Source organism: Hippocampus comes, unplaced genomic scaffold (assembly GCF_001891065.2).
Source record: "Hippocampus comes isolate QL1 unplaced genomic scaffold, H_comes_QL1_v1.1 scaffold276, whole genome shotgun sequence".
NCBI classification, from domain to species: domain Eukaryota; kingdom Metazoa; phylum Chordata; class Actinopteri; order Syngnathiformes; family Syngnathidae; genus Hippocampus; species Hippocampus comes.
Window position 1 is genome coordinate 1,594,740 of NW_017805074.1, and position 23,890 is coordinate 1,618,629.

General features: G+C 42.6%; 1 protein-coding gene across 2 annotated transcripts in view; it reads left to right on the plus strand.

The window, feature by feature from the left end:
• Positions 1–22,303, plus strand: part of kcnj5 (potassium inwardly rectifying channel subfamily J member 5) — a 27,618-nt gene extending 5,315 nt beyond the window's left edge. Inside the window, exons 2-4 of one of the 2 annotated variants that reach the window (XM_019865019.1) lie at positions 3,702–3,784; positions 5,256–6,129; positions 21,538–22,303. In XM_019865019.1, coding sequence (XP_019720578.1) covers positions 3,722–3,784; positions 5,256–6,129; positions 21,538–21,581 — 981 coding nt within the window. In that variant the 5' untranslated portion in view covers positions 3,702–3,721 and the 3' untranslated portion in view covers positions 21,582–22,303. Of the gene's footprint in view, positions 1–3,701; positions 3,785–5,255; positions 6,130–11,609; positions 15,258–21,537 lie in introns of those variants that run through there. The other variant, XM_019865018.1, reaches the window with a different exon arrangement.
• The last annotated feature ends 1,587 nt before the right edge of the window (positions 22,304–23,890 follow it).

Sequence of the window (23,890 nt, forward strand, 5' to 3'; positions counted from 1 at the left end):
AACGTGGGCAATGTGAGACCGTTAGAGTGCCCAGGTTCTAGTGTACACTAACACAATAATAATAATAATAATAATAATAATAATAATAACAATAATTCAAGGCCCTCCTGAGGTATTGTACGTTATGTTGTGATTTTCCAGCAATGTTGTATGCACATTTGTGTTACTGCAACTTTTTTTTTTTTTTGCTGTGCTTTGTGTGCCTCAAGTGTTGTTGTTTAGATACAATTCTCCATAACTGATTTTATTTAGTTTGATAGTTCATAAATGCCCCTGCCCAATCTTTGTGGAAATACGGTATACTGTATAAGGCTAAACTGAAGCCATTACTTTAACACGAGTCTTACTATCCAATACTCCTTTGCTTGGTCATCATTCTCTCCAGCTACTTGGTGCCCACAGAAGCTCAGGTATGCCTTGGATCACAGGAAGTGTCTTACATCAGCAGCATATCAGAATCGTTTGAGGTTTTTGAAGAGAGTTGCGCATCGGCTCCTGGAGGTGTAAACCATCCGAGGTTTGAACAACACTGAGGGCATCTTACCTTTTGCGGGTGAGAGTCACACACCTAAGACTGTTGGACAACTCTTACTGACTTGAATATATGAAAGGTGTCGGGACATTAAAGGTAGAGAGTGACTGATGGATGCAAAGAGAGAGAGAGAGAGAGAGAGAGAGTTTGACATATCATTAGGGAAATTGCTGCCCAGTCAGTGTGAGAGGGACGTCTCAATGTGTCACTCCGGAGAAGGTCATCCATGAGAAGGGTAAAACTTGATACACTCTGCTCGCTATCGGACATAATGGGAAAACCGGGAGGGAGGGTTGGTGTGAAGTTTGTCTACGCCAGTCTATGAACGTATCAGTGTTCGTCCGGCCTGGAGCCAAACTTGCTGGGGGACGTTTTTAGTCATTTGACCTGCCCGACTTCCAAGTGTCACAAGTGAACAAAGATAGGGATGAAGTCCTTGCTATTTTACGGGCCCGTCAAGGCCAGGAACATAATCGTGGCACTACCAATGGCAATAATTCACTGCTGTTACTTCAGGGAAAGCAGCTTACATGACTACGATACAGGAACACAAGATAAGCTTTGGCATTTAGTGGTGGTATCTTTTAGTGATGTGCGGATCGATACTGAAATATCACTACCTCCGATACCAGATCTTTTTGCTCTAAAATGAATACTCAAATCAAAATACTGGTAGCTTTGATGCATGAGTCATTGGAGGAGAATATATTATTATAAATAGGAACACATTAGAAAGTAAGCCCTTGCGATCTTGTCTGAATGATATGCGCTTGGTGGGAGCTACTGGTACCTCTGCCCGGCTTAAGGTTTACTTGCACAAAGTATTGGATCAGTATCACTGATACAATCTTGAATTTGACTCATTATTTGTCAAGAAAGAAAATTAGTGGTGTCCAACAAGACTATTTTTATACCCTTATAGGCTCCACTTGGTTACTACACTTTTCACTTCTTTTATTCTTGCTTGTTTGCCAGGGTTTTTTTCAATGTTTTTTTTTTCTGCAACAACCATGAAATACATTGTCTTAAAGTATACAGATGAGCAACCAGTAATGCTGCATTCTGAACAGCTAGAAGTGATATTACTGACTTTGCAACCTAATACTGCTATTTGTAACCATGCCATGCTTGGTGGCAGTCCGGTATGAAAGCACTAAAATATGTATGAGTTTCGTTGCATTTAGGGTTCGAACTAACAGTTGGTAGCGTTGCCACAAGCGTGTCCATCTTATGGTGATATATAAAGCCAACGCTTTAAAACAACAACACTACAGGGATTGATCTCCACGATACAGCCATCTTGCCTCTGTGTCACTGCAGAAACAGTACAATAGGGACTGTAACTACATTACCCGTAGTCATTTACCAGCTGGTCTTTCTTTTTATATGGACTAAAACGCTAGTGCGCTAGAAATACTGTGCTGATTTATTTGTGGACTTTCGAGGTGCACATCATCACGAGCAGTGTCGCGGTGGTCGACTGGTTACCACGTCCACCGCACAGTGCAGACGTGCAGGCTTCGATTCCGGCTCCGGTCTACCTGTGTGGCGTTTGCAATCTTCTTCCCCGTGCCTCCGTGGGTTTTCTCCGGGTACTCCGGTTTCCTCCCACTTTCAGAAACACCCATGGCAGGTTAATGGAACACTCTAAATTGTCCCTGGGTGTAACTATGAGCACGAATGGTCGTCCGTCTATGTGTGCCCTGCGAGAGGATGGCAACCAGTTCAGGGTGTAAATCGCCTACCGACTGAAGACAGCTGGGATAGGCTGTAGCACGCCCGCGACTCTCGTGAGGATAAGTGGATTTGAAAATGGATGGAAACAAGCTCTCTGCTTTACTGGTGCCTACTAAATGAACGCAAAGTAAAAAAGTAATGTTTGAATTTGTAATAACAGCTTCTACATCGTTGTTGATGGTGCGCTCGATTGTACGGAGTTGAATAAAGTCTGTGTCAGGACAAAATCCCAATTGTCGAAAACTGTGGTCTCAAATAGCAGTCGATCTCTTGTGGAGCATTCTGTGACCTTGCTCATTGTGTTCATTTTCAGATCTGGTCTACTTAAAGGTGTGCCAGGTTTTTGAAAATACATTCGTAGGCTCGCTCATTTTGCTCATGACCATGTCTTTGACTTGACTGCTGTTGATGTGTATCGCCCACAGTTCCGCACAGTACAATATTAATTAAAGGCACAGCTTACCATTCCTTCCTGTTACTTTGAAGCACAACAGATATAATACTCCTGTTATCAACACAAGCACCATTGAGCAAAAGCATCCAGTCACTCGCCTGGTAACAAGATACATGTTTGTTACCCTCTTAAACCACCCAGATAAAACACCTCTCAATCAGGACTGCCGAGTCGACTGTGAGCCGCAATCTACAGTACCGTTGACTTTTTTTGTACAAGCCCAGGATTCACAGACCTTCATGGAGCCATGCTAAATTCATGGGAGAAGCAAAAAAAATGACTCTGAGAAACCAAATCATTTTCATATATTCGGTGAGAAGCTTTGTGTGTTTTGCGCATACGCTGTCTGTCCCCCCTGCTTAGATGCCTGTCACGTCACACTGCCCTTTGCTTTGGACCTTCAATGTCAACACTACATTCCTATGTGGGCCTGATTTGTGATGTGTTCCTCTCACTTTTACTGTCCCGCCTGCTGGTTGCCTCTGCTTTGCTGGTCAGTGAAATTGATTGATGCTAGCGACTGACGACAAGGAAATGTCACATGCCATTAGATCACGAATCAGCCAGACTACGTATGCCATTTAGTCGTATTTCTTTTAGCACCGTTGATTACAGAGCGCTGGCAATCCCTTGCTCCTTTGGTAAATTAACCCTCGTTGATTTTTTAAACAACACCCAGGGCTCTCTAAATTAATTGCCTTGTGTAGCTTGAAAGGTTTAGCAGGATTACTACAAAAAACAGGGCTTCTCAGATGAGCTATTGTTATGTCCTGACAACTTTACCCAATGGACAAACACACAACTGCAACTGTTCCCTTGCATAAATGACCATAAAAAAAAAATAGGGTGTTTATGAGGTGAAAGATGAGAGAATAACGAGAGACAAACCCCGCTGCTTTTTGGCTTTAATGTGCAGGACTAATAAAGGGCAACTCCTTGTCTGGGCTCTAACTGCGACATTTTACCTATGTGCTGTAGGTGTTGAGCTTCAGTTGAGGATGGCGGGAGATTCCAGAATCCTCATGGACCACAACATGGAGATAGGTGTCACGCCTGCACAGGTAAAACTAAAGAGACAAACCTATTCATGCAATGGACTATACATCATAAAGTAGATTTGTCACGTCAGAGAGAAGAGTGTATCAAGAGAGATGAGCGAGAAGAAAGAAAAATAAAAAAAATTCAAAATGATGCAAGATCTAGAGTCTAGATCCGCAAATCCGCAAAAGTTTGTCTAGATTCTAGACGAACTTTTTGGGTGATGACTTGAAAGTTGGTCGTCTTCATGAGAGAGCACTAAAATGGAAAACTCTTGGTGAAGGATGCAATCGGTATCTTTGGGAGAGCTAGAGGATGTTCAGTTGTTCCGATGCACGCTTGCCAGGATCCCAGGTGTGAAGTGAGAGGACATTGGCGCAAAAGAGTGAGGCAGAGAGAAGCAATGGAGCCAGATCGTTCATTGGAATTGGGCCAACAAAGAGCCAACGTCCTTGGGTTTTTTTTTTTTTAACCTGAGTGTTCTCCCCCTTGCTCCCTGTATATACTGATCTACTATATCAACACCATTCATGATTTAGTCAAGTCAAGTCACACTTATTTATATTGCCCTTAATGACAAAACATCTCAAAGGGCTTCACATGCCCACAGTTGACTAATATTAACTACATCCCCTGATCTTAACCTGCAGGAGGGCAAAAAAAAAAACGTCAAAAAACAGCAAAAAGAAAAAAGATTTTGACCAGTTGTCGATCATGAATCAACAGCCCCTCCTGGATGAAATCATTTATTTTCAAAGATCGGCCATTTTCACACTTTTTTTTTTTAAACGTTGTGTGTGCATTTTTCATGACTCATCATTTGTAAATACTCAGTTTTGCTTGTGAATTGTTGAATGGGCAGCAGCGGGGGGGGGGCAAAGAAGTAGCAGCAGACAGACGAGGGAAGGGCCTTTGCACGCGTCAACATTTTGGAACTTGTGTGTGTGTGAATATCTTTAAAACTGCATGACGTTTGTCTAAAAAAAATAAATGTCTGTGCCCGCTGATCCACAAACACACATGAAAGAGCACACAAACAAAATTGAATATTTACAAATGATAAGTCGTGATAAATGCACACACAACATAAAAAAAAAATCCGCAAGGAAAATTGCGAGTATATTTGTGTAAATAATTGCGAAGACAATCTCCGCCCACACTCTCCGTGTGGGTTTTCTTCGGGTATTCTGGGTTCCTCTCACATTCCAAAAAACATGTCTGGTAGGTTCATTGAAGACTAAATTGTCCGGCGGACAAAATGTTTGCATGAATGGTTGTTTGTGGATGTGTGCCTTGCAATTAAATGACTGCTTCTGGTCCAAAGGTCAGCTGGCACATGCACAACCCCGGTGAGGATACGCAAAATTAAATCCTGTGCATCCTTTGCTACACGATTGGATCTTTCCAGAAAATGTTAAGGTCCTTTATGGTTATTGAAAAGTAGTGAAACGCTCTCTCTTTCTCTGACATTGCCTCTTTATCTGCTCTCTCTAGGTGAAGAAGCTTCCTAAGCACTTACGGGAGGCCCAGATATCAACAGAGCGAACACACTTGATATCCGACCCCTCCAAGAAGCCACGTCAACGCTATGTGCAAAAGGACGGCAAATGTAACGTTCATCATGGAAACGTGCAAGAGACCTACCGTTACCTCAGTGACTTGTTCACCACACTCGTCGACCTCCGCTGGCGTCTCAGTCTCTTTATTTTCACGCTCGTCTATGTCGTCAACTGGCTTTTCTTTGGCTTCCTGTGGTGGCTGATCGCGCTCATCCGCGGGGATCTGTTGCATGCGGATGAAGAGGGCTGGACCCCTTGCGTGGAGAACCTCAACAGTTTTGTCTCCGCTTTCCTCTTCTCCATTGAAACTGAGACCACCATTGGGTACGGCTATCGGGTCATCACGGAAAAATGCCCAGAAGGTATCATCCTGCTTTTGGTGCAGGCCATCCTGGGTTCCATTGTGAACGCCATGATGGTTGGCTGCATGTTTGTCAAGATCTCACAGCCAAAGAACCGCGCCGAGACCCTCATGTTTTCGCACAACGCTGTCATATCGGTGCGAGACAACAAGATGTGCCTGATGTTTCGGGTGGGGGACCTGAGGAATTCTCACATTGTGGAGGCCTCCATCCGAGCAAAGCTTATCCGCTCGCAGCAGACCAAGGAGGGGGAGTTCATCCCGCTCAACCAAACTGATATCAACATCGGCTTTGACACGGGAGATGATCGCCTGTTCCTGGTGTCGCCGCTCATCATCTCGCACGAGATCAACGAAAAGAGCCCCTTCTGGGAGATGTCCATGGCACAAATGGAGAAGGAGGAATTTGAGATCGTGGTCATCCTCGAGGGCATGGTGGAGGCCACAGGTATGAAAGTGAAACAGAAAATGGGAGGGTTGTGATCAACTCCTCCACGGATACTCACAAAATACGGTTTTAGAAATTATATTGTAATGGGCGAATCTCGAGAAACGACAGCTTGTAGTCGAGAGCGGTGGTCCTAAACCACCAGTACATGACCCGGTCCACAGATGTTGGGTACCGACCGCGCAGATAGAGAGGAAAAAAATAAACATATTTTTGTTGATGTTATTTATGTACGCAATTAGCCTGACCCCACCGTTCTTGGCGATTGATTTCTGATTGGGAATACAGGTCAACACTCCACCTCGCCAACAATCTGGACAAACATGAACTGGCACCAGTGGGCGGTATACGAAATGGAATTTAATGTGCGCGTATTTCTTCGAAGCTGACCCAGTTCGGCAGAGGAGCTGGTAAATGTAAATGTCACTTAAGGATAAGAATCTCCCATACCATCTTAGACGTGAAGATACAGCCACCCGCGGCTCCACTGTTGCTACTTCAAGGTTTTCTTTGATATTTTTATTGCAAAATGAGAGACGTTTAGCAACCCGCACTGATGTTTGTTTGGTTTGGGTAAATGCCAAGCCCTTCAAAACTGCTTCAGGCCGGTTATTTTTAAAAGACAGACAACACCGGGTATTTCTGTAAAGTTCCCAAAACCTATTTCAATCTCAGGATTTACGATATTTTACTGAAAAACTGTCAAAATGGTCTCCGGAAAGCCTCAACACCACTTCCCTGACTCTTAAAATCATCTTAAATGTGCGAAAAATGCCCCATAGCTAGCTGTTAAGCGTCTTCTCGAAAGAGCTTTCCCTCTCTTTTAGCTGAAGCGGGAATTCTAATTTGCTCGAGCCCTTTCTTGGCCACTCTTGAATGCGTAAATTTATTTAGAAAAATGTACAGTATAACACATACCGGCACTGAGAATAGTGAGATGTATCATTTGACTTAGTAAATGAGACACACTGACTAATTAGGACGGTTTACACTCCTGGATAAACATGAACAAAGCACAACACTCCCTGGTGCGATCAGGCAGGGCTTTGCATGCATCGGAACATTTCTGCTCTATTTCACATTTGATTTTTATATTTATTTTCTATCCCAAAGCACCAGTAGTCATCATGCTTCCTGATCACACCGCCGGATACTTGACTCAGGCATTAAATCACCCCTCGCTTCGCTAGCACAAGCCGCTGCGGCGTTCAGGGGTTAGTGTCATCACTGTCCTTCTCCTCCGGGCAAGTGGCCAATCTGGCTATTGCCTATAGCCCAACCAACACCCCCTCCACGCACAATGTCCCCTTGAGACTCTTAGAAGTGGTTGCAAGCTTAAGCCTGAGAAATGCAAGTTAGCTTATTTTGACGATTTGTCATCGCATGCCCCGGTAGCATTCGTGACAGTCCTCAGAGCCAAACAGGACTTTGGTTTACATGACAGAAAGCCAACCCAGAGCTGTGCCACTGCGTCACCAATACCTCATCCCGGTGACACCGTTCAACTCCATTGACAAAGCAGTGATAAGAGGTTGCCGGTTCTTTGTTATGATGTCATGGGTGAGCACGCGCGCCAGGGACATGTGGGCATCGCCCCCAAGCGACTGACGTAATACCGAATCAGGAAAGAGTTGTCGCTCGCCTGGTGCCAGTTTTTGCAAGATCGAAGCTCCGACTAAAGAAACATTTGTTCATTGCAAAGCTTGTTTGCACGCTGTTGCTAACTAAAACAGCAGCACGTTGTCAAAGCATGTAAAAAGACTTTCGGATGAATTCAAGTGTGAAATCTTACACTGCACAGTTTCAAGGGTGAAATCGAAAACACACAAATAGGTTTTATCACCCAGTCTGCCCAAGTCCACAAGGTCCACTTGAGATAAATTGCGAGATAATGTCAACGTTGATTCATGTTAACCCCCAACATGTGTTTGTCCAAATAAAAACAGACCAGCCACCCACCCCCCCACCAGCACTTAAAAGACATTGTCTTTTCATATCGTTTCCGTACTGTAAATGTCATGATGATGTTAAATATGTCAAGACAATTGTCTCATTCTGGCAACAAAATCTGAGTGAAAAGACAGTCAAACTTCAAAAATATTAATTGGTACCTCTAAGATTAATTGGTATTATTTTGCCCCAACCGTTTTTTTATTTTGCCAACCAACGTGTGTTAACATCCACTTGCACGTAATGACTGCGGATGAGTGTCGACAGCAGAACAGTGCACTCATAACCTCTAAAGTGTCTGTTTGTTATCGATATATTCTGGTAGTTGTTTTGGCAACTTCAAAGTCAGCTGAGCAAACATCTTCGTGAGTATGCTGCAGTTATTAGCGTTTCGGTGTCAGCGAGGCCCTGTCGTGTGTGTGTGTGTGTGTGTGTGTGTGTGTGTGTCCATGTTGCCGACAACAAACCTTGTTGTCATTGTAGAACGGTCCCTGACGAGTGTACGTTCATGTCAGTTTTGTCATCTTTTATCCATTGTAATATTGATATGCCAAATAAGGAGTGTTTTGTGCAACACAGTATAGTTTTTTTTTTTCCGAATGGAACAGCCAGATCTTGGAAATATTACGAGCTACTCGTGCTTTTTCTGACGCATTCATGTTTGAATATTTCCATTGATCACCATGCTATCTGTAAAAGTTACACTACAATTATCTGGTATCTAATTTAGGTATGCAACTGCACTAGTTTTTTCATCTACCTGTGTGTGTGTGTGTATATATATATATATATAAAGAGAGAGAGATAAACCGACCAATGAAAAAGTAGGCTTGCATATTAAAATATCTATCGACTGGTCAGCGGAACTTTCCACCAAACACAAACACATACACTACTTTGGACTAATTCAATGTGTCCATAAGACCAAAGACACATTCAAAAGGGCCTTAACACAGATGGGTCTGCAGCCAAAGTATAGTGAAGAGTACAACATTCCCTTTAAAAATGCGCTTGGATTCTGAAACATCTTGAGGTTTTTTTTTTGTTTGTTTGTTTGTTTTTTTGTTGTTTTGTTTTTCTGCCAACATCACGCCCGAAGCTGCAACACGCAGCCAAATAGTCAGCTCGGTAAGAACATGACATGATGAAGATTGGAAAGCCTTGAGGGGAGCATATCCCCAGCGTAGTCAGGAATAAACACAAGGATAGATAATTCTACGAGGAACAAAGCTTAGTCAGCTTGAGAATTTAGTGTCTATGGGAAGCCTCGAGGGAAAACACGAGGGCAAACTACAAAGCAACGGACTCGGAGGAAAACAAATACGTGTACATGACCTTGGCTGTCCAAACATTTAACGTGATAACGTGTTAACTCCCACGTATTTGGAGAATTATCACGGGGACTTGATATGTGGGCAATGTTGGTAATTAGCCTTGACCTCTTGACAATGGTTTCATAGCATCCAGCGCACAATAAGCATAATGCAGCTCACCTAAATGGAACAGCCTTAATTCTGGAATTAAGTTCTCTTTTATGTGTCTGTCTATCTTTCTGGGTTGAAAGGTCTGCTTTCAAGGGGTGCTTCTATACCCGAATCCTGAATGGAGGCGGATCACTGTAATGTGGTTCAATTATTGTTCTTCTTGCTTTCACCACTGTGACCTTACACAGTATTTAATAGACAGCGATCCAGTGGCAGTTCCAAAGACTGTTAGGATCCATGATTTGGGAGATTCTATTGGTGTTATAGTTTGCATTGTAACGTTTATGGTTTTGTGAGAATGTTTTTTGAAACAGTGGTACCCTCTACTCACAAACAAAATTCTCATTTTTTTTATGTTTGTGAAATTTGGCAGGGCACTTTATCTTACCTACCGAAAGTCAGTGTAACATTTAGACTTCTGTATGAAATCCATCCATTTTCTGATCCGCTTTATCCTCACAAGGGTCGCGGGGGGTGCTGGAGCCCATCCCAGATGTCTTCGAGCAGTAGGCGGAGGACACCCTGAACCGGTTGCCAGCCAATCACAGGGCACACAGAGACGAACAACCATCCGCGCTCACACTCACACTTAGGCACAATTTCGAGTGTTCAATCAGCCTGCCGTGCATATTTTTGAATTGCGGGAGGAAGGCCAGAGCCGGGATCGAACCTACAACCTCTGCACTGTGAGGTCGACGCGCTAACCACTCATCCGCCGGGCCGCTTCTGTATGAAATCAGAAACCATAAAAATACATATTACTCCTCCAGTTAAGACAAGCAACATTTTCATATAAAAACAAACAAAGGCTGACTTTCATAATTCTGTCACAGAAAAAAAAAAAAAGAAGGCAAATATTTGGCGAGTTAAAAATAAAAACCAGGCCGTCACTATCCAGACGGAATGAAAAAAGAAAAGTCTATGACCACCTCCTTGTCCAGCTGTATAAGACACCGCGTCAAACTGAATCAAGTGTTCTTCTATTTTTAATCCCATCGAAATCACGCTTTGTGTCACGGGCAGAAAGAGAGTGAGCAAATTAGGCGCAATGTAATTGGTTGAAAGGATTAATCTACGGCGGCCCGATGGTCCACTGGTTAGCACGTCCGTCTCATAGTGCAGAGGTTCTGGGTTTGAATCCGGGCTCCGGCCTTCCTGTCTGGAGTTTGCATGTTCTCCCCGTGCCTGTGTGGGTTTTCTCTGGGTACTCCGGTTTCCTCCCACATTCCAAAAACATGCATGACAGGATGATTGGACACTCCAAATGTATGGTTGTTTGTCTCCATGTGCCATGCGATTGGCTAGCAACCGGTTCAGGGTGTCCCCCGCCTACTGCCCGAAGACAGCTGCGATCGGCTCCAGCACCCCCCCGCGACCCTTGTGAGGATAAAGCGGTTCAGAAAATGGATGGGATGGATTCATCCACTGACAACACGTTCACCTCTCGAGGAATACGAGAATCAGTCAGGCAAATTCAAGATCACAAAAAGCCAGCCTGAAAATTTGGATTGGATACTGTCTACAATTTGGTGCTCTTGCTTTTGCGTGGAGCATAAATTCCAAGCAGCTCGGGAAAGATGGAGTAGGTTTAAAATTCTCAAAAAGAGCACCGACGGGGTCAACATACTCTAAGTGCAGTGGATAACATGCTCATAAAGCCGAGTGGGTTATTTGGATAGTTTTAATAAAACTGCTTCAGGGCTGTGATCTGCCGGGCAGTGAAAAAAACAGTATTTCTTACCTTTCACAACTGGTAATTTTGCCGACAGAAATATGTACGTGATTTTAAATATTTAATACGTACAGCGATAGAATTGCTACGGCTGTTAGTTTGATGGATACCGTGGAGGAGCGGAGTTTTCGGTATGCAGTTAGAGTATCAGCATGAAAAATTTACTGACGTCTCTCTCCCCTTTTCTTTTCATCTGTCTGTGTGTTTGTTTTTCTGTCTTCTTTGGATGTTTGTCTCTGTTTTTCTGTGTTCATACCTTTAATTTGTGTGCATGTGTGTGTGTGTGTGGATACGCCTGCCTGGATCCGGATTAGGGATGACGTGTCAAGCCAGGAGTTCCTATCTGGACACAGAAGTGCTTTGGGGTTACCGCTTTACACCGGTTCTCTCTCTGGAGAAGGGCTTCTATGAGGTCGATTACAACAACTTCCACGACGTCTATGAGACCAACACCCCCGCGTGCAGCGCCAAGGAAATGGCGGCGAAGCTTCGGGATGGGCCGCTATTGCCGCAGCTGTCGCTGTTGAGCACCGAACCAAAAATGCATACTTTTGGCCTGTCTGACTTGGACCCACTTAACCAGGATGAAGACAAGGAGGAAAGAGAATCAGGAGGTGACAAAGGAGAGACTAACGGCTCGGCGGCTGCTTTGGAGGAGACTCCCTTTGCTGACGGATTGCCTGGCTGATTAGCCATCAGACAAAAAAAAAAAAAAAAAAAAACTCAACCGGAGAGGATTGGACAGTATGATATTTAATTTAGTCAATGGCCATCTTGTCGCATTGCAAAGCTTAGAGAAACAGAAAGTGTTCTCCAGCCACTGAACCATGCAATACTCCTCTTCTCGTACTAGAGCATCAATCTATAGAATGGATTGCTTTTTAGACATGTACTGTAAGCACCAACGCACATCTATATCGTCACATAAAAGTTGGTTTTAACTGATTGTCTTTTTATAATCTTATCATCATACCCACCGACCACGATGCCAGCTAACAACAGCAGGGTACACACAAAGACGACATGACAAGACAATACAGCATTATATTGTTCAAACGGTGTGAGGTGTACTCATAACACAGCACACCACACACTTGATCTGTCCGCCGACAATCAGAGTCTTGTCCGCCCAAAAACAGAAGTCTCACGTGAGCAAACGACATAGAAGCCGGACTGACCTGTGAGAGGCAGAAATCCGCAGGTGGGTATCCAGACTGCTAGGGGAAAAAAAACAACAACAAATAAAGCAAGCAGCAGCGGGAAGGCTACCTGTAAGAATTTCTTGCCACAACTTCTCCTTTGTCATTTCTTTTTTGCGGTAAGATTTGGATAACACTCAACTCAATGAGCTGACTCTCTGATTCTGAAGTCCTCTCACTGTGAGCTTTGCATCTGTTGCCATTGCCGTTTGTTTCTTTTCATATGCTCATGTGATGATTGGTAATCGTTTCGTGACACTGAACGGTCCCAGAGCTCCATGTCCTGTCGACAATATTCCAACATGAATATTGAACATGATGCCTATTTGTCGGCTCTAACCAGGGAAGGTAAAGGATGACTGGACAGGATAATCATCACACATCAGTTGATGGGGTCTTTTGCCGGCTTTGGCTGGAACAGGGAGAATCAGGATCAGACTCAGGATTATCTTTATGTGTGTGCCCTGCTTGACTTGTACGAGATTTGTATGAGAAAGTTGAGCTGATACCAGTAGACGAGACAGATTGCACTGTGCTCCTTATGGATATAGCTGATTTCGCTAATGGATATGCTAGTCTCTTCACTCGGATGGCATGCTCTCAGTATGGGCTAATTACTTGTCGGAACATATACAATGCGATCCAAATGCAACCTGAACTCAACCAATATGCAGTTTTCGTTTGTGTAGCTTCACATCCGTGTGACATCGAATTTTTTGCCCTAAAAGAATCCAGCTTGCACCTCATTCTATGCTTATTTTTGGGGTAATTAGCTGTAGCAGAGGCTGGTGCAGGAAGATGCTATTGTGTGGCTGACTGACTTGAAGTAAGATTCCGCCCTCCCCCCCCCCGACTATTGTGAAGTGTCATTTCATCAAAAGCAGTAGTAAATACGAAATGAGCAACGGTTAACATGCTTTTTGAAATTGACAAGACAGTCTCGGCATTGTGTTACAGAAGCCCAGCCAATTGATTCCTATGCGACGACTCGTATTGTGGTCAAGACCACATAAAATGAAACCCATGTCAAGACCAAAACTGTCTTTGAGGACCAAGAAAACCGAGGCAGCCTATATTAAATCTTTCAGAAATCTATAAAATGTGAAGAAAATGGCGGTCACTCATCGTGTAGTGTTTGATGGGGCTGAATTTCACGCAGCCAGTGTGGAATTGATTTGCGCTCAATTACCGCAGGTGTGGATGTGAGTGGGAATGCTTGTAAGTCTGTGCTGTCGACCATCTGGGGTCAACCCAATCCAGTCTCTGTTTGTCCATTGACCTTGGATAACCCGCAGTTACCAGTGACCCTGATAAGCTGTGGAAAACGGCTCGACGGATGGTCATTTCAGCAGCTGAAATTCAGCTAATAAAACAAAATACTGGTTCAGTATCCAATCACGGTCGTTACTTTCAAAAACAAATAAGACAATGCTCGGCTGAAGCACTCCTGTTGCTGCAGTTTTGGTCTTGACAATGAATCCAGTGACCTATTTTCTCCAGTTTGATACCTGACTCAGCTAAAATGCAATCAATGACTCTTAATCGGTCCCGAGACCAAGACAAAACTATCTTTAAATCATCAACTAATACAGTATTACACAGTACTGTGCAAAAGTCTTAGTTTACTCCTAGTTTTATGTATTGTTTTTTTTTTTTTTCTGGCATTCGGATTTAGAAAAACTATCATTGATAGGAGGAGTGGAATAAGCCATAACATTTCGGTGGATGATCAAGACAAAATTGAAGGTACGGTATCACTGGTACTATGCACCCCCATTTAAAAAAAAAAAAAAAAAAAAAGCATTACAAACAAATTGGCACTGCCCATCTTTTTGTCATCCTCCCAAAAAATATGAAATTGCTTGTGATCTTGAAAAACAGACAGACTGTCTTCACTTCTTCACAGTCATGAACTTGACTGAGTGACATTCAAGTCACATTTAGCCATCGTAGGATTGTTCAAACAACAAAGCAATTGGTGACCTTGACTTTTGCGTAGTAAACCGAATCCCTTTGATGACGGTAGGTTTGATGAGGGCGATTAAATTACCCAACGGGCTACTACTGCTGGTTGATGCATGCTGGTTCTTGGTGGAAGTGGCTCTTGATTTTATAGCAACTGTTTTTCCATCCCTCCATCCATAAAAGAAACGATCCCATGTGTGTTTATGGAATATTTATTCATAAGGGAATCTACCTGCATAAACACTTGCCTACAGCAACGACGGGAAAAGCTTCCCTGTCTCATCTCCATCATTTGGGGTGTTTCATGATGACTCTCACTGGTCCTCACCATATTACTTGAAGGGTTCTTCATCATTCTCCATTTTCAGGCTCCATTTGTTTGCCAAACTGTCCTTTGTCTTCTGTTTAATGGGCCTTGTTTGGAAGCAGACAAGTGTTTCTGATCGGGCCATAGCGGACAGTAGTCAATTGACTTGCATGAGGTGACCCCTATATCCTCAACTTCTAAGTATAAAATACATTTTAACACAGTTCAAGATACAGGGTATTTTCTAGGCACGTAAAATGTCTGCAATATAAATGACATTTTAATATCCAACTGTCATTGATTAAATTATAGATCCCTAATCGTTTTCGAATGCTCAATTTTCCTTTTTCGAGGATGTATTTATTTTCACTGCATCTGACTATGTATCCCATTTTCCAAATGATAGGTTTGTTGTTAGAGAGCCGTCATCTTTCCTCGCAGGAATGTCATCTGTTTTGTTCTCATGGGAATAAACATAATACAGCCATAAGAACGGAACATGTTCTTGGGAATGTGTTCACGCATGAACGAGCAGGGGCAACATGATTTGCATGTGATTTATTTCCTGCGCAGACACGATCCTAAAAAAGGAACAGAAATGACCTTTGTGTAGAAGAGTGGGACAAGGCATTTTGCTGTAACAAATTGACAAAGCTGCAGTTGCAATACATAAATACGTAAAAATTGGATTAGCTGCATATGGCATGATAAATACAAGTTTAAATTATCAGTACAGCACATCTTGTGTAGTGAAGCCCGAGGCTAAATCCTGTTCGTTGCATTTAGGTAACCCTTGTGAGATAAGCTCCGCTATCAACTAGCTAGCAGCTTGCACAAGACTATAACGCTGCAGCGCTCCAGAGTTGTACACAAACATTGTACATCAAACATCACAAATTGATGACTTAAAATGCACAATAATCACACGCATGATCCAAATCAAAGTCCTATGTATACAAAGCGCTAGAGCTAACGGTGCTAAACACCACTTAAGAGAAGCCACACTTTACGCAGTCACATGACACTGAAACAGTCTGGTTGAAAGTACTTGAACACAACCAAATTATTTCTGCGTTAAATAAGTCTCATGATTACTTTACTGTAAATCACAGTAATTATTTTTCTTCTCTTCTCATTGTACTTCTTTTAGAAAAGGTGTCAGAAATGCATCAGAAAAAAAGCGAAGCACATGTAGCAGGTTGATCATTTGATCTAATGGAATCTGACAGTCATTATCACAGCTCAGTTCGAACGCAGCAGTTTTCAAAATTGCAATTTTAGATTAGTTCCATTGTATATCAATTATTTGTTACTGACACGCAGAAAAGGGGATGACTCTTCAGCGGGAACATTTTCTGAAAACTAACAGTCTGATGGATTCTCAAGGATTAAATAGGGAATTCAAAATTCAGCAGGATCTCTGAGTCATCTTTGTGCTTGACGGGCAAATATAAAAAAGTTGGCGTAGCGATTAATGTTCCCAAAGAACTATTGCCTAGCGACAGGAAACACAAGAAACTCTATGCAAGGCAGATTTAACCAGCACTCTACAGTAGTAACAACAGGAACATGATGTTAGATTCAAAACGGAAGGTGTGCAGGATGTGGGGGCCAAATTCACAGAATCCCTGCAGTGTCCTGTCAAGGCTATTCCTGTCGGGCTATTAAATTTTGGAACCCAGAATGTCAGTGCCTGATTAAAAATTGAATAATGTACGATGATGAATAAATGCATGCTTTGAATGGTGATTTGAAATTTTTACGCTGAGCATGCGCAGGGCGGTGTGTGTGTGTGTGTGTGTGTGTGTGTGTGTGCGCGCAAGAGAGACAGACAGACAGACAGAGAGACTTGAGCACCCAGAGCAAGTCTGGTGTAAAACGCAGTCTAACTGTTCACATGGGCGGAGTTTTCTTTCTTTTGGTATTTTGCTCCACTTTGCATGGGTAGAATCGGGCGTAACGGAGTGTTTGCACAATTACGAAATGCAAAATATCCCTATAAATAACATTCCTCATTTGCCGTAAATTCAGGATGGTCGGAGCGCATGCCATTCTTGACATTTCGGAAACAAGAAATCGACTTGCTGGGTTCCATACATGACGTTGGCAGGTAAACTGCAAGAGCTCCCCTTGCGGATGATGAAGTCGGTTGTGCATGTGATGTGAGCAATTGGAAGCTTCCTTGCGCACACGGCTGTATGTCTGTGTATGAGCCCCTTCACCCAATAGTTGTGTCGTGTGGTCAGGGAGGTTCTACTGTAATGATAATCATTTTTACATTGTCATAAACCGGGGACACAATTTCCTGGCATTAACAACCAAACACTAAATTTGAGTCTTCGGCTGACAAAGTTAAGGACGGCTGATTTCTTACACGATACCGCTCTTCTACCTCATCTTCAATGCAAGATACAGCGACATTTAGCATCCTTATGTGCTTGCCAAGTCATATGCCATTAAGAGTCCTCTGTGAGTTCCCTTGAAAGGTTGCTCTCTGCACTGACTGCAACAAAACGCCCTGGGAATCCAGTGATTGTGATTATACAAAAAAAAAAAAAAATTGCAAGTACAGTACAGGTATTAAGTCTTCAGACACAGCTAGCCAGCCAACCAATCGGGATATGTGGCAAAGCAAGGTTAGGCAATCAGGGACAAGATTCAAAGGGAAGAACACGTGAACTGAGAAAAAGAAAACAACAAGCAAAGCTGACAATGTTCAGTTTTTTCCCCCCGCAAAATAACAAAATGCAGCAACATGCAATCTCTTCACACATTATGAAACACACTGAACACAGATCAAACAGTGTCTGAAATAGAGAGAGGGTCGCAAGTAAAAAAGCTTCACTGGGCCGAGAAACCTTTGCCTGATCATGGCTGCAAAAGAGATATTGCCTTTGATCACAATTTCTAGAGTGCTTCTCTCCCAAATTTCAGTTGCTGGGAAGTGCACATGAAAGCAAAATCATTTCCAAACTCAGCGATTTGCTGCTCGAGACCAAGAGAACTTCTTCCCTTTGATGAATCTCAATTCTACAGTTAAAGGGTATAATTTTACTCAAGTGGACACAAGAGTTGCCTTCATGTTGATTTTCACAATGAGTCTTTCCATTCTCTGAAGACCACCATAAAAGTACCGTATTTTCTGCACTATAAGGTGATTCGGAGTATAAGGCGCACCTTTATTGAATGGCCTATTTTGAAACCATTTTCATCTATAGGGCACACCGCATTATCAGGCGCATAGAATAGAAACTACAGTATCGGCTGCAATTGCGTTATGCATCCACTAGATGGAGCTACGCCAAAGGGAATACTGTACAATACAAAACAAGACAGCTTCATTTATATAGAGCCTTCACAACTGCTGCACCTAGAACAAAGTGCTTTACAGAACATTTTTAAAATACTACATCCAAGATATCAGAAGATATGTAAGGAACATCGGATTAAAAATCGCATTGTCGGCTTTTGAGAAAATTGAATGCTTTTAGGTGCGCCTTATAGTGTGGAAATTACGGTACTTCCATTTCAGAGCGCAACCCACTGTTCACATTGTTTTGAAGGACAAAGTAAAAACAAGAGGTGATTGCCCTTGTGATAGTTTTTGTCATGTCTTCAGCAGATGAATGAATATTAAATGTAATTTCCGGTGAATTAAGACTAACTGATTGGATTGGGTGAGTGAATTTCCCATCAAACTGCTGATTTCATCTTATTATTTTCATATTATTGTTTTTTAAACATGTATTTTGATATGCCTGCAGCATTCGATTATGTCAGGAATGTTATAAAATTCTGCTCATGGATGATGATTCATACCGCTGTGTAAGTACTTTTTTTTTTTTTTTAATCCTGATTGGATTAAGGTCTGTTCCGGTATATCTCAAGAAAGTCAGATGAGCTAATATTACCGGTCCAAAACATTGCTCAACCGAACCTGACGGACTTCACACAGCCCATATTTAAGAAACGAGCATTACTCGCTGCATCAATCGGTAAGGGTTTCATAACCTAGTTAGGCTACCCATTTGCTCCCAATTTGCTTTGTCAAACCCAGGTGCTGCCCTTTTTTATGGCCGGCCATGGTACATTTTCTTGTACAAATGTACGACAAAGGCCATTCTTTATACATCTCCTGTTGCGATAGCAGACAAAGCTCCCGTGTTAGACTGACTTTCGAGCAAAATAAACAAGCTGCCAGGGCTGCGTGTCGTGGGCAGGCAGTGTGTTGCTAATAGGCATTTGAGGAGCAACCACCACATTAGCATCTGTCAGGTCCAAAATGTCATTTCTATTTATGTCACTGATTGTTTGAAGATTTGTTTTGTACCTATCGCAGCAGCTTTTCAAAATGTTAACCCTTTCAAGCTCTACTACCGGTACACTTTGTTTTTCAAGGTTCTTGAACAACTAGCGTGCACAACAGGACGTATGCTCTAAAAGTGTATTAGATATGCACAGTGTGTCTCACTCATCTCCTGTATTACATCACGAGATTTGATTAACTGTATCAATTTAAGCTCTCTGTCTTTGTAGGTGGATAACAGAATAGCATTTCAATTTAATTCAGGCTACAGTAAGACAGCCATTATAAAACCAAATAAATATACACTTGGCCAGCCACAAAACAGTATTATGAGCACTCTGACAAACTGACATTAAAAAAAAAAAAAACAACAACAACAACAACAACAAAACCCAATGCTTTTCACACCGTGTGTTCTATTTGATCTGATTTGAGAGCCTTTGAAATGTGGAGGAGAAAGCGGGCAAGGATGTGCGAGATCTCATCAATGATAGAGATAAATCAATATAGTTCCACACAAGCGCCAAATGCAGTCATCGCTTTACTTTGACTGGGAGCTTCATGATGAAGACACCCTTTGTTCTGAGTGCATTTCTATGATACACGAGATTCGCTTTGCTTTCTCTTAGCTTTTGTTGCAATTTGTAGAATCTGCTAGCTATTCAGCTAAAACCAATGGCAACAAAAACATTCAGAACAAAAATTGTTATGATGTAATTTGATTCATTCAGGACTGGACCGTGTGACAAATTTGCCCCCACACACACACACACACACACACACACACACACACACACACACACACACACACACACACACACACATGCACATGCACACACAAATTCGCACCCCCTTAAAATGTTTATACTTGCCTCCATTTCTTGGAGAAACTAACCCCCTAACTCCAACCCTCACCCCTAACCTCTAACCCTAACCACAAATTCCTAACCCTAACCTCTGAACTCCAACCCTAACCCCTAACCCAGGGGTGTCAAACTCAGGTCCTGGAGGGCCGCTGTCCTGCATGTTTTCCAAGTCTCCCTGTTGCAACACACCTGATTCAAATGAACAGATCATCAGCAAGCTCTGCGGAAGCCTGACATTGAACCTGTTCATTTGAATCAGGTGTGTTGCAACAGGGAGACTTGGAAAACATGCAGGACAGCGGCCCTCCAGGACCGGAGTTTGACACCCCTGCCCTAACCCCTAACCCCAAACTCCTAACACTAACCACAACCCTAACCTCCTAACCCTAACCCCTAACACTAACCTTAACCCCCAACCCTAACCCCTAGCCCTAACCTTATCCCCTAACGCCAAACCCCGACCCCTAACCCCTATCCCTAACCTCTACACCTAAATCCTAACCCTAACCTACTAACCCTAACGATCTTCTGAGTTGAAACGGCACACATGTGGGGTGTGTGTGTGTGTGTGTTTTGAAACAAATTAGTCATCCACAGGTATGTGAGCGCCGGACAGCACTCTTCCCTATTCTAGTGTTGTTTTGGTGCGTGGGAAAGAGAGGTGATGCTTTTACACCCACTTTTTTCTCTTTCGCTTGTCGCGGTGACTTGATGGGTTTATTGCCCCAACTGGTTCAGATTCTAATTTCAGAAGGTAAGAAAGCCAACCACGTCACAATGCAACACAACACTTGCACGCTCCTCTAATATTCGTGGTAGAATGTCAATAGAAAGGAGGTTTGGAGCATGTATTACAGTTCCTAAAGGCTTGGAATCCCAGATGAAGAGATTTGTTTGTGCTGTCTAGATCCCTGAAAAACTGATATTGTAGTGGTGACGAAAAAAAGACACAAAATGTTTATTAATTAGTGCTTCATGTCATTGTGCTATGATCTGTGCTATGATATGTGCAAAACTCGATTTTAAAAATCAGCATTGTGTTGGTAATTATTTTGGGTGACAGGTGTGCTGGAGCCTTCTCAGGGGTACACACTGGACGGGTCACCAACCAATCACAGAGCACGTACGGGTGGGGGTCGCACTGTAGAGAGGGATGTATTTATGGCACTCGTCCCCGATGCTCATTCAACTCAAGAGACTTATTTTCGCCCTACTATATCTTCTATAGACGCTCCTACACAGTCGTGCATTGCTACGCACAGACTTCAGAATTTCAGGCAGCCTGCGTGCGCACTCCAAGCGCAGATGGCAATTAATATTCAGTATTCAGGGCAGACTCGCACAGTTTTATTGATCCATTGTGACGTGTTCGGTAATTTCAGTGGTCAGATGTGACAAGACTGTGGGTAAATCTATTGACAGCTTGAAGCCTGTTAGAAGATATTCATAAATACAGCGCATCACGTTAAAAGGTTCAGGGTTGAAAGCGTGGGGAAAAAAATTAGCAGCTCATAGTCAGGAAAATACAGTAACCTTGGTGAACTTTTGGGGAACTATTTGCGAGGTGACGTCAAGTGAATTGACGTTTTTTTCTTCCAGGGCGATGGTCTCCGTTGGGCCCTGGCATTTACAAGCATCTGTGACCTGCTTTGCTTCAGCTCTTCATGCAAAAAAAGGGAGCAACCCTTTATAAGTTGACTATAATCGGATCAGGAACACGGCGCAACACACGCAGGTTCACGTGTATGCACAGCCAGCCAATCCAGGCCCGCCGCCTGCCTGAAACAGTGTGTCATACTCTCTTTATGCAAACCGCAGTGTACCGTTGAGTCTCTGCGACTTTTTGGGGAGGAAGTCCCAGCAGATTTTTGCATCTTCAACACATGCTTCCTCTTCACTGCATGTCCTGCCTCCAGCCAAGCTTGTTTTGCCTGTGACCTTTCAACACAATCCCCTGGCATCCCTGCAGCCTGCAGTCATTTGCAGTTTGCTCCGTCGCAAGTAGCATGGTAAACGTTTCCAAATGGCCTCGTAAACCGCAACAACGGGCACGTCGGCGTCACATTCATGAGTTAGTTTTACAACATGCCGTATGCATCGTCGTCACAATTATTATATTTTTAAAGTGGAGCAGCTAACATGACTTCAACGCCCGTTTCCGTGGATCCATTTGTTTGCCCTTCAGTTTGGGATGACGGGCTATATTTAGACGAAAGAAGTATGCTAATGAGGTTCTGGAAGGCATATCTGACAGCTTCTAACACACACGCTGCCAAGTCCGTAATCTTTACCCCAAATTCTTTGTTTCCTCCCCCTCACATTACCGTGATTTAATTGTAGAAATACTGAAATGGTTGCATAATAGAGGTGCGTGTTTGTGTGTGTGTGGGGGGGGGGGGGTCTTCGCACATTTATTAAGTGACAAAGTGTATCTCCATATGACAGAGAAATGAAACAAACCGGTTACATAAGTTTTTTCTCTCATGGAGAGCCCCATCAGTCTCTCTTTTTACCATTTTCTATATAATCCGTTGATCTATCAGGCTGTTAAATCTCTTTCTTCTTATCTTCTTGATGCGATGACGACAAACGATGTCCATCTCAAATTAACAAAACCCTCACTGGGCAGTTATATGAGTTGATATGTAATATTTAGACAAAGAAAATGGAGAAAAAAAAACCCATGTATTTTTGTGATTAAAACCAGACAGAGGCTCTGCTCACTGTTTCTAATTAGAATTTAATTTCTAAAAGCCATGAGAGTTATTTTTAAAGCCCGGAAATCGTTTATCTGTAAGCATCAAGATTAGTCTGAGAAAATGAATCTTGGGAAGAATCACATATTTTGTGCACACATTTACTCATGAGGGCAAAACTCACCCGTTTATATCTACAGTGAAACCTGGAAAGTGGAACACGAAGTCTGGTTGACCTTTAATTTCATCTAATTTTTAGAAAGTTAATATCGGAAATACTTACAGATATTCAAAGGTTGAACTCTTGCCCACATAAAACCTTTATTAATTGGACAAACAATATTTATGTTTGGGACTTCATCTCTCTCTCTCGCTCTCGCTCTCTCTCTCTCGCTACACATTCATTACATACATACATACACATATATATATATTATATTTTTTTTTCATATATATATATATATTTGGTTAATTGGCAGCAAGAAACTGCTCCATTCTCATTTTGAAACAGAAGTAACACTTCCCCATCGATTAATCAACAGACATCAACGGTCTCGCTTCGACTCTGACCAAGCATTCATACAAATACAGGCCTCCTCTCAATTTGGCGCCTTAATTAGACACCTGCTACTCCGCAATTGAGTACATAAGTGCAGTGGGGAAAACAAGACACAATTTAGCGGAAAAAAAAAAAAAAAAAAATTGAATGTGGTCCAAGTTAATTATATCATTACTCATTCCTGGGCTAAATCTCTTGGTAAACTCATGTTAATGCTCGGATTAGTATACCACCTGCTGTAAAAGCTATTGTTGTCTTTTCGTGAGGACTAATTCAGTAGCAAGTTGTGCTTGTCACGTTTGCGAGGTGGTGATGGACCCCAAAAAGCAGGCAGGAGGAAGGAGCAGGGTGTACTTGAAAGATTGTATTAAAACTCAGAGAAAACTAAATCCAAAACAAACAAAGTCCAAAGTATCAAACAAAACACATGACTGAAGATAAAACATAACACTGACTGAAACAAACCTGAAACAAACATGACATGGACTTCCAAACCAATTAATGCAGGTGGTCTGATCAATGCATGCAGGTGTAAGTTGTTACATGGTGTATCTTTAGCTCTTAAATGTTTCTCTCTTGCCTAATCATGTGAATATTCTGGCACCGAGCAAGTATTTATTCACATCCGACTAGAATAGTGACATCCTGCAATATGAAGCTTTTTGCATCACCCTTTATGCATCTAAAAGGGGGAAAG